This window comes from Cynocephalus volans, chromosome 9 (genome assembly GCF_027409185.1).
Source record: "Cynocephalus volans isolate mCynVol1 chromosome 9, mCynVol1.pri, whole genome shotgun sequence".
In the NCBI taxonomy this organism is placed as follows: domain Eukaryota; kingdom Metazoa; phylum Chordata; class Mammalia; order Dermoptera; family Cynocephalidae; genus Cynocephalus; species Cynocephalus volans.
The window spans coordinates 35,498,196-35,510,282 of NC_084468.1; the positions used below are offsets into that span (position 1 = coordinate 35,498,196).

At 33.5% G+C, this 12,087-nt stretch overlaps 1 protein-coding gene across 5 annotated transcripts in view; it reads right to left on the reverse strand.

The window, feature by feature from the left end:
- Positions 1-12,087, reverse strand: part of PDS5A (PDS5 cohesin associated factor A) — a 133,383-nt gene that overhangs the window by 60,085 nt on the left and 61,211 nt on the right. For all 5 annotated transcript variants that reach the window (XM_063107949.1, XM_063107950.1, XM_063107951.1 and 2 more), the window contains 7 exons: positions 10,955-11,049; positions 9,525-9,670; positions 6,742-6,893; positions 5,393-5,506; positions 3,348-3,429; positions 1,890-1,938; positions 1,513-1,652 (listed from right to left, as the gene is read on the reverse strand). In XM_063107949.1, the coding sequence (XP_062964019.1) occupies positions 1,513-1,652; positions 1,890-1,938; positions 3,348-3,429; positions 5,393-5,506; positions 6,742-6,893; positions 9,525-9,670; positions 10,955-11,049 (778 nt within the window). The remainder of the gene's footprint in view (positions 1-1,512; positions 1,653-1,889; positions 1,939-3,347; positions 3,430-5,392; positions 5,507-6,741; positions 6,894-9,524; positions 9,671-10,954; positions 11,050-12,087) is intronic.

Sequence of the window (12,087 nt, forward strand, 5' to 3'; positions counted from 1 at the left end):
ATTTATATTAGTGGATTCTCTCCAGGACATAGTACTCTGGAACAGGAATTCTAAATGCCAAAGAAATAAGTGTTCTCAGCAAATTACCCAGCTCAGTACTGCAAAGATTGAGGCTGACCGGTTATCTCCATTGATTACAGCATGGTATTTAACACCAAGGTCAAGGGTTCAGATCCCCACACTGGCCAGCCAACAAAAAAAAAAGTGCAAAGGTTGAGTAGTCCAGTAGTCCAGGTGCCTGGCACATCCATATTCCTAGGCTCAATAGAAAAGCCCATAAGCTCTCTTCCCTAAATTGGCTTCCCACTATGTCCTCCTAATTACTGGTCTTTTTAGATTCCTAAAATGAATAAAAGATACCTGTTCCATGCTTCCAGACTTTTGTATATACTTGTACATCTATCGTTGTCCTTATACCATATGACATATTTAAAAATTATCAGCTCTAATCCTTTCTAGAACACAGTTAGACATAAATAGCTGAAGTAATTTTCTTTCTTTTATTCATTTCTGTAAGCCTGGTTGGTCCCAAGCATAGTGATTGTCATATATGTGTAATATCATAAGAACTACCATATATTTAAATCCAATAGGGCAGTACAGGGTGTTATATTAGGGTATATACATATACATATATATATAAAATCTTTTAACAACACTATGAGGTTGTTAATATTTATAGATGAGGAAAATGAGATTCAAAGATACCGAATAACTTACTAAAGGTTGACATTGGTTGTAAATGGTACAGATGAAAATCAAACCTAGGACTCTTGAGTCATAAAATGCTGAATAAATGAAGTTTTCCTTCCTGATAGTTTCAGTGATATTCCAGATAGTTTCAATGATATTGGTTTTCTATCAAATGAATCCAAATTAGAATAAGGACAAAAGTGAACATAGGCAATTACCTTATCGATAAATGAAATCACATATATGCCAATGCTAATATTGCTGATTTATCGACAAGGTTTTTTTTCCATACTAATACATGGGAGGAGAAAATCCATGCACACATAAGCATTTAGAAAATTCTTATCATGGGCCGGCCCGTGGCTCACTTGGGAGAGTGTGGTGCTGATAACACCAAGGCCACGGGTTCGGATCCCATATAGGGATGGCCAGTTAGCTCATTGGGTGAGAATGGTGCTGACAACACCAAGTCAAGGGTTAAGATCCCCTTACCGGTCATCTTTTATTAAAAAAAAAAAAAAGAAAAAAGAAAATTTTTATCGTTTACTCAATGACTGTCTACTAAATACAAAGTACTTTAACTTGCTCAATTCGTAGGACCAGTCTCCCTGACTTAGTTCTCTAGTTTTTTCCTGGAATGTAGCTGCAGACTGAGTGGTATATAAAGAGAACTAAGTTGACCACAGGGATAAGTCCTAATGCAGAGCTCACAATATTGTTAAATTCACACAAAATACTGTACATAAAATAGGTTTTAAAAAAATATAAATTTCTATAAGCAAAGCTAGAAGAACAAATGTAAAAGCATAATTTACTAACCACACAAACATCTGCCTGTTTGCATGAACAGGTTGGGCTGATTAATAATTCCAATTGTGACCGCAGTTTCTCATCATCACCAAGAACCTGGTTAAATTTCTTCACAAAATCCTGTGCTTTCCCAGGGTCAGGCAAATTCTCTACAAAATTAAAAAAGAATCAATGAGGGAAAAAAATCTATTCTACTAAACTAAAAGCAAGTGTCTTAAATATATTGCTGAGCTATTAAAAAAAATCAGCCTAACTGGTTCTTAGAAATAAAATTAAGATAAGGATTATTTTCCCTTATTTAGCACTGAATTGATATTCCCACTAGGCAAATTATTTGTCTGTTTTGGTGTTTATTGTACATTTACTGAGTAGATAAACATACTCACTTGCTATGGTCATCAGTTTTCCAAACATGGCAGAGCAGTTAGCCTCTGACTGAAATTTAAAACAAAAACAAAGAACAACCAGTCATATGTGCTAAGAAGTTTCTGTAAGAAAAATCAATACTCCTTCTCGTACATATTTCGTAAAGTTAAAAAATCATCACAATCTGCCCATTGGAAAATGGCTTACCACATCTACACACTAACTTGACAGCAAAGAATTGTAGAGTAGCAACAACTATTAAGTTAAGATAAATAGAAGAAACAGAAAGTTATTTAAAATTTAAAGGAATACATAACTTTCATAGTAAAGTCATTTTGCTAGAAGATTGAAAAGATAAAACAATTAACATAAAATTATCATATCAAAATTACTGTGAAACTACAAACCACAGAAAATTAACTAAAAATATAAAGAGCAGGAAATTTTTCTTGTGGAATAGAGTTTTACTAGCTATTTTGTGACCCATTACTTAAATATTCTCAGAATAATCTGCCCTCCAAAAAGCACTTCCCTTTCCTCCATCAATAATAAATTAACACTTTATTATTAGTTTTAACTTATATTAAATTTGAATAATTTAAAACAAGTTAGTAATCTATAGCCTCTGGGGCCATGTGTTTTTGTTAATAAAGTTTTGCTGGAACACAGTCATGTCCATTCATTTATGTATTGTCTATGACTGCTTTTGCACTACAAAGGCAGAAGTGAGTAGCTGACTAGAGACTGGATGGCTAGCAAACCCTAAGTTTTTACTATTTGGTGATTGGCAAAAAACGTTTGCCAGCCCCTGCTCTAGCATCCATGGGCCCTTGCGGTCCCCTGGTTAAGAACACCTACTCTAGCAGATATACTTATAAGTTCATTAAGAAAATTCAAGTTTTTCTCCCCACCTTCCAAAAAACTTTGGGTAGAATTTGTTAATTTGACATTGGCATATTTATAGGATTGATACCCTATATCAGCTATACACTGAAGGACAAAGAATCATGGAGTGAAAAAAAAATGTGATTTTCAATATAATTTTATCTTGAGATTTAATTCTAATTATTTGAAAATTGATAAACTATGTATCAACTCTTAGTGTCTAAAAACTTGGTAAACCAGGGGTCGGCCTGTGGCTCACTTAGGAGAGTGTGGTGCTGATGGCACCAAGGCTGCGGGTTCAGATCCTTGTGTAGGGATGGCTGGCTGGCTCACTTGGGAGAGTGTGGTGCTGACAACACCAAGTTGAGGGTTAAGATCCCCTTATTGGTCATCTTTGGTAAAAAAAAAAAAAAAAAAAAACTTGGTAAACCAGAAAACACCATTTCTTTTGCTTGGACAACCACAAAAATTATGTTTAACTAACATCTGGAAAATAAAACACCTGAGATACCTTTTCCTTGCTTCATTATATAGAACTACAGAAAAACTGGATGACAACTAAAACTATGAATTTAAACAAAATATGAACCTACTGTAGGCTGCTTGTGCAAATCCAATAGTTCACGTACATGACTCCGAAGCATGTTCTGACACTTCCACATTTCATTTAGAGCTCTGTAAATAAAGATACGAATATGAAAAAATACATTACTTAATAATACTGTAAACTATTCAACTTTACAACTTTTCTTGTTGCATGGTGTATAACACACCATTCTTCTATATCTACCCAAAATTTTAAGCACCAGAAAATTTACTTGGATTTAAGACAGATTAGTATAAATGGTAAATATAAGGCTTCTTATGAGAGAAAATATTTGAGAAATTTAGAAAGATCAATAGGATCTTGCCAGGTAAATAAAAGGATTGAAAGATATTCTAAACAAAGGTAGCTAGAAAATTCTGGTACGAGGAAAAATAGAATGTCATCAAAGTGCATGACACATAGAAAACTGAAAAACACTTTTATGCTTGGAGCACAGGGTGTGAGTGGGGAGCATAAGAAAGCTGAAGCATACTAAAGACAAGGATTAGATCATGAAGGCCTTTTTACGCCAGGCTAAGGAGTGGCTATTTAAAAAAAAAATTTCTTAGAAATGATGCAGATTCAGGACACCAAATTTAAATTGATTGTGTTTATTCTAGACTCTTCTCTCTCCAAGCACTCTGATTTTTTCCTGTCAAAAATCCCCTCCATACTTCCAAGTGTGCAAAGCACCTCTGAGAAAATTACCCTATCTCTGAATACTCTCTGACAGATATTTTGAAATGTAAATATTAAAACCTTAAGCAATGAGTTTATTACCTGGAGTGAGCATTAGTAAACCACTTGTAAAGCTTTTTAAAAATGATGGCTTAGGCTTACTGATATGATGCACCAAGGCCACAACATTACCTTTGTGGAATTTCTGCCAAAAATGCATAATCTTTATCTAATAATGTGGGGATTGGAAGAACCCAAATTGAGGCCAAATTTAACAAAATAGTTGGCCTGTGCAATACTATTCCAAAAAAACAAAGTCATAAAAGACAAAGAAAAATTAAGGAATGGTTCCAGATTAAGAGACTAGAGACATAAAAACTAAATATATTATGTGTAATCCTAGACTGTGGGGAAAATACCCATAAAGAATATTATATGGTCAACTGAGGAAATCTGAATACACATTGGATTAAACACTATTGTACCAATTTAAATTTCGTGATTTTGATAAGGATACTCTGGTTATGTAAGAGAATATCCTTGTTCTTAATGAATCAGCGTCGAAGTATTTATGGGTAAAGGGATCCACATGTCTGCAAATTACACTCAAATGGTTCAGAAGAAAATGTGTATATAAAAAGAAAGAATGTATAAACAGCAAATGATCAAAAATGATGGATCTGGAAAAAGAGGATATCACAGTACTTTGTACTATTCCTGCACTTGAAATCCTAACTCAAACATTCAGAGTTCTTAATGACAGGACTCGTTTACTTTGTGTGTGTTTTTAATTGACAAAAGTATATATTTATGGAGTACAACATGTTTTGATGTACGTATACATTGTGACATTTACTTTTTAAAAAGCCTATTAAAGTGGAGTTATCATGCATCTTGGTTGGCCTGGGACAGTTCCAGTTCATGCCGGTTGTCTGAGTAAAACTATTAACTATGCCCCCTTTTCAATGTCAAAAATATCACAGTTGGACAATCAATCATATGGTCGGCCTACACAGAAGTGATGCTCTCCTGACAAAGAACCAATACTTAGTTCTTAGGCTCAGTACTAAGCCTGGAAGGATAAAGTTCCAATAATGTAATTTAGACACCTATCACAGATATTTTGACACTGGGACTTCTTTGAATTCCTAGAACCATGGCACTAACCCAGTTGCCAAATACACCTATGCATACAGGAATATTTTTGCTGCTAACTGACCTGAATCTAAATCATAATATTTTTCTCTATAAATATTTACCTGAGGCTCTTGATTCAGATAGAAGCAGCAACAATCCCATCAACAAAAATTAGGTAGGATAAGTAATTTTATGAAATCTTCAGGAAATACTTCAATCATTTGAAAAGTAACTTACTTTACAGCATTTGGATCCAAACTGGCATATAAATAATATAAGCATTTCATTCTCTCTTCTGTTTCCAGGTTGTGGGGGACAAGATACTGAGCAAAGATTTTCTCTACCAACAGTCTATGAAACAACAATAAAAAGAAACCCAAATAACACAATTATTCTATTTTTAAGAAGCAATAGCCATTTTATATTTTAACAATCTTGTGCAAAGATAGCATGCTAATGGTGATAGTTATGTGTATACATACAATGAAAAACATAAGTATATAATCAGTTTTTTTCTTTGGAAGACTTTTAGTACTTTTTGTACTTTTAGTAGAGACACGGTTTCTATTTATAGCTTTACATTATACTTATCGGTAAAAAACATTTGTTCTTGAAGGATTAAATGTTATTCCTAAACACAGAGTATTAGGCTATTGCACCTGTTCTCCAGCAGTCTAGAGCTATAGCAAATTAGTTAACACTAGATATAAGGCTATGACTCCTAATATAACTAATTCTGAAGAAACTTATTAATTTCCTCTGATTACAGTTCAGCTCCTTTCCTTTGTTGTCCTGAAGGAAAAAAAGAGGGAATTCTCCTTCATATTACTTCCTGCAAGTTTAGCTTTTCCTGTGTACATTTGATCTTTCTTCTCTCCAGTCTAAATTCCTTACCAATATTGGATACCTTCTTGCTAAACTTTTTTATTCAACATCACTGGAATAAGAAAACATAGCGCTGTTCATTAACCAATGAAATACATATCCAGTGATGCCCAAGTAGTCAGTCTAATTCAATGAAACACTGCAAAGTATTTTGCAAAAACAAAGTATGATTAGTACAATCCAATATACAATTATAAGTAACATTCAGAAAATGAAAACAATTTAGTAATCCCTCTACTGGTAGTAATAGTGTTGCAAAAAGGAAAACTAATAACTAGTAGTTACCAAATAGTCCTGCATTGGGCTAGGGTGCTTTATATTCATTATTTTATTCAGTCCATGTGACAATCCTGTAGGGAAGGCATCATTATTCCTCCTTTTCATATAAAACTGAGGTGCACAGAAGTTAAGTCACTTGTGCACAAATCTAAAAATGGGCAAAGTGAACATTTGGTCTCTGGTCTGACTCTGAAATCCATGCCTATGTAACTATTATTATGCTACTTTACAATCTTGAATAGTCTTTTTTTAAATATAACTTTTAAATATTTATTTTTAGAGTCTTATTTAAACACAGTAAGTACAAATATGCAGAAAATGATTTCTAAACTTTGAAATAAATTTAAAAATTAAATAAAAATAAATTTTTAAAAAATTAAATGAAGTTTTACATTCAACTGTTCTCCCAACATATTACTCACTTGTCATCAATGCTATTTTGATAATAAATATGCAAAAGTTTGTCCTTTATCCAGCTGACTTTCTCTGCAGCTTCCTTTCCTGCTTCACCATGAAGACAGTATTTCTTATAAAGCTGAGCCAGACCCATCATAGCTTCTTTTCTTACTCGCCACTAGAAAGTACAATGTTTATTAGATGAGTAAGATACCAAAATTTTATACTGATCTGCAAAAATTGCCATGGCTTCACTAGGTTGTATAATCGGTATTATGTGTGTATGTATAAACTGGCACAATATTTCTTTTCAGAAGAGGACTTACCAAATTGCACTACCAAAAACTCTGAATCTGTTCCTGTATCAAAACCAGACTCTTTAGAAATTTTCTAATTCAAGGCCGGCCCGTGGCTCACTCGGTAGAGTGCGGTGCTGATAACACCAAGGCCACGGGTTCGGATCCTATATAGGGATGGCCGGTTTGCTCACTGGCTGAGCGTGGTGCTGACAACACCAAGCCAAGGGTTGAGATCCCCTTACCGGTCATCTTTTTAAAAAAAAAAAAAAAAAAGAAATCTTCTAATTCAAATATTGTTAAATGATCCAACAATTTTAAATTTTTTTATTTCCCTCCAACAATAATAAATCTTACAGATTTCATCTAATTTTCTCTAAGAAAAATATTGGCCAAGTTTTAGAAGTGATTAAAACGTAAAAGACAAACTGTACATTTCACTCTGCAAACAAAAGCCCTATCATCTGGAAGGTTTTAGTGCCTAGTTACTTCCCTTTTGATGTTAACACAATGAGAATAACAAAGTTTAGTATCAAGAATTCTGGAATTGGGCCGGCCCGTGGCTCACTCAGGAGAGTGCGGTGCTGATAACACCAAGGCCCCGGGTTTGGATCCCATATACGGATGGCTGGTTCGCTCACTGGGTGAGCGTGGTGCTGACCACACCAAGTCAAGGGTTAAGATCCCCTTACCGGTCATCTTTAAAAAAAAAAAAAAAAGAATTCTGGAATTACAGAGTTGGAAAAGACTTTGTTGATCGATCATGTTAAGTGAACTTCCTTACTTTACAGTAAGGAAGGTTTAAAGGTTTAAAGGGCAAATGATTTACTTATTCACATCCTAGTTAGTGGAAGACTCTTTGGGACTTAGAGAGATTGGGAAGATTTACCAGGGAAGGGAAGAAAGGTGGTGGGGAAGAGGGTGGACAGAAAAAGAGACCATAAAAACCTAGAGTGAGGACTATCATAAGATGTAAGAAAAATAATAACCAAAACAGACATTTATCTTAAAAAAAGGGGAGCATGCTATCTTTGGTTTATTTAGGTCAAAACTTCCTTATAATTTTTTGTCACAATTTTCTCATTATTAGGCTACTTAGTGGATGAAATGAAACTTAATTCCTATATAACACGTTAACAAATGCCTTCTGACATTTCTTACATGAAAATTTAAAAAATGTGAGCAAGGATGGCTTGTTAGCTCAGTTGGTTAGATCTCAATGTTATAACACCAAGGTCAAGGTTTCAGATCCCTGTACAGGCTAGCTACCAAAATAAACAAACAAACAAACAAATAACAAATGTGAGTAGTGAAATCTAAGATTAATTCCTGTCCCCACATTTTATAGAGAAGAAAACCAATTTCAGAAAAGGCTACAACCAAGGTGATCTAACTTACTAGGCTAAAATCCAGGTCTGAAAATGTCTAGAATGTGCTATTATTATGACCACACCATGCAGTTTCAGTTAGAAAGGTTCATTTATTTAACTCTTTCTGAAACTATGAAATCAGACATTAATTGGAGTGAAATTTTTCTAAAAAGGAAGAGAGGGGGTGATACCAACTGACTACTAGGTAGAAGAGTCTTTTCATTTAAATTAAAGTCAAGGGGGAAAAAAAATTTAAGTTAGAATTACCAAAACAGTTGAACAAGTTAAACAGTGTCCACTTCCTTTTTAAAAAAGTATCTGTCTCCTATGACTATTTTAAAAGCTAAAAGTCAAAGAATATCTCCAGCTATATTTCAAAACCCAAACCAATCACTGTTCTATCCTGAAATTATGGCTAACTTACACATTTCCAGAGGACAGCAGGTTTTCAACTATGTTTCAAATAAAAATACCATATGGCAAGGCAAGGCAACCACTGTTAAACATGTTAGTAAATAGATGCCTAATATGTCTGCCTTGCACATCTGTCTCTTGCTAATGGTTGACACTATTCTTTAGCAACTTCTATTGCTATTCTTACCACTTTTTCCTTATCAATCCATGTTTCTAACTGCATCAAATGGAGGAAACAGCAGAAAAAGGTAACTAAACAAATAACCGTCATTTCTGCCCTTAGCTTGGCATAGCAATATGGAAATGTCACTTTCTTAAGTATGATAGCCTTTTAGTTCAATGAAAGACAGACCCAGCTGTTACGTTAAGACAGTCATATTTGATAATGTTAACTCTAAGAAATACATATAGATGATCAATTATTATTCTTTTGAAACTCATCATATAAGAGAAAAGAATTAAAACTTTAACTTAGTAGTTCTTTTATAAAGATATGCCATAAGAGAAACCCATGCCTAACATCTGAAAAGCTATAGAATCCAATGGACTCATTCATAAAGATAATAGATATACAGAAAACATACAAATTATCAGTGCTTACATAGCATTGTTATTCATTTGATTATCACACAGTAAAGCTTTAAGTGTAATAGAAAATAATACCAATTGGATTTAGCAAACAATTTAAACACAGTAAACTACCAGAAAATAAAATTCCTCAGACTTTACCCGTTTATCCAGTGTTCTTTCCCTTACAAAGCCAAGCAGCTGATCATTTACTAAGGCAAGGTCTCTTTTGGCAGCTGTTATTATAGTAACAATGACATCATGACGTATAGCTTCTTCCGGATCATGTGATCTAACCTTCAAATATTCTACAATGAGAAAAAAACTTAAGCTAAACGTTAGCTATGTAATTTGTCATGATTCAGAATGACAGAAAAGACTACAATAGCCTTCCACCTTTACCTACAGTTTCATTTTCTGCAGTTTCGTTAGCCACAATAACCATGGTCTGGAAATACTAAATGGAAAAATCCCAGAAATAAACAATTTATAAGTTTTAAATTGTATGCCGTTCTGAGTACCATGATGAAATCTCGTGCCATCCTGTGCCATCCGCAACATGAATCATTCCTTTCTCTAGCACATCCAAACTGTAAACACTGTCTGCCACTTAGTAGCTCTCTTGATTATCAAATCTACTTTGGAGGTATTGCAGCTCCTGTGTTCAAGCAACCCTTATTTTAGTTATTAATGGCCCCAAAGCACAAGAGTACTGTGCCTAATTTATAAATTAAACTTTATCATCGGAATGTATGTGTATATACGAAAAAAACCCAGTGCATATAGGGTTCAGTACTATCCACTGGAGGTCCTGGAACTTATCACCTAGAACTACTGTAATGCTTTAAGCTTCTGTCCATACTGAAACGACATTTGTGGAGTGCAGCATGAATTAAAATAATTTCATTTTTAAGGCAGCAGTACTCTATGTAATCACGAAACTGCACTTATTACTACATAGTCACATCTTAACATATTTTACATCAACTATCTTAGAAAAATCAAATCACAATGCAGTATCTGATTTATGTAGTTTGGAATTTCAGTTACAAATTAAAAGACTAAAAAAAAAATAGTAAAAATGCTTATAGCAAGATAACTGATATATATAATCCAGAATAATATTCTATAGCCTCTAAAAAAATTCATTAATAATTTACAATACAAACTAAACCAATACAAAAAATGTTATTTCCTCTGTGTTTTTTGGTAAACAGCAGCATTTTAATAGAAGCCATTTATTTGCTACTACCAAGCAGGTAGCTTTAGATGCTCTGGGTTCAAGCGGAGAATGAGAAATCCTAGTCTAGTCCAGAAGATAATACTTACCCACTTATTATAAGATATGTTACTACATTTAATAGAATGGATATAATGATTTTTGCCCAAATCCAATGTCATAAGGAATATGATAAACTATAATTTATAAAAAAATTCTACAGAATTAAAATATGAAGATTTCAAATGCAATTTTATTATACAAACATGAAATCATTTCCTAGTCCACGACAAATACAGATGTGAAAGTTAGGGAACATCTAAAATATATCTGTGTGACAACTCAAATATTTGTAATCAACCAGATAGCTTACCTGTGAGATCCTTTGCTAAGTCTGGGTGATTCATTAAACAGTGACTGGCAAATTTCACACTTTCTAATCTCACAGGAACATGAATGTCATTAAATCTGCATAGAATAAAGTAGCTAAATATTAATTCTAAGGCAAAACAATTAGTTTCAAATAAGGTATATTTATACCTATTATTTGGTTGTTATAATAAGAGCTAATGTGTTCTGAAGGAAGACTATAAAGTACAGTTATAAACAAAAAGATACATACTTTCACAAAAACATTTTCGAAAACAGAATGTTTTTACCCTGCTACAACAAAAAAACACTATAAACACATCCATCACAACTACCCACTTTGTAGAGCTAAAAATCTGAGAGTTTAAAATGATGTCACAAAGTAAAAATTAAATGTTAAAAACACACAATATCTGCTTGAAAAAGTTTACATGAGGAAAACATTGGGGGATTTGTAGTAGAAAGCAAACCACATGTAAGAGGCAGAGCCAGAAGTTCAAAGATGAATGTATCTAATGTGTGAATTACACTGCCTTACCACAAAAAAGTTCATCTGTCCAGGACCAACTTGTATTAAAGTGCTCTTTTAAAGGCCCCCTATGTTGTAAGAATTCAATTAATATGAAATACAACATGTAGATTCAAAACTGCATATAACAAGGATAAGGTGAGCAACTCACAGTTAATACAGATTATTGGGCAACTTTTAAAATACATGGGCAATAAATATTGATGTCAATCACTGAGACAGGGAATTCCTCCTCTGTATAAGTATAGTTGCTTCATTTCCTCTATTCTAAATTGTTATGGAGTTAATTATTCAAATATTTAGCATTTATTCCTATTAAGACCTTCAAAATGGCATGTTCTAAGCAAGCAACTGCTAAAAATCAAGTGCCATTGTCAGAGGTTTCTCAGAGCCTAGGATTAGTATAAGGACTATTATAGTGAATTTAAGAAAAATTCTAAGCCCATCTTCTGAATTAGTTCACTAGTGAATCTCAGATGTTCTCCAGAATACTAATAGTAAATATCTACTTTTTAATCACTTTTGAAGCAAAAGAAATATGCAAATGGCTGCAAAAAGGAACTTAGTGAATTTCACAGATTTTTCAACATTGCCATTAAGTTGAATAG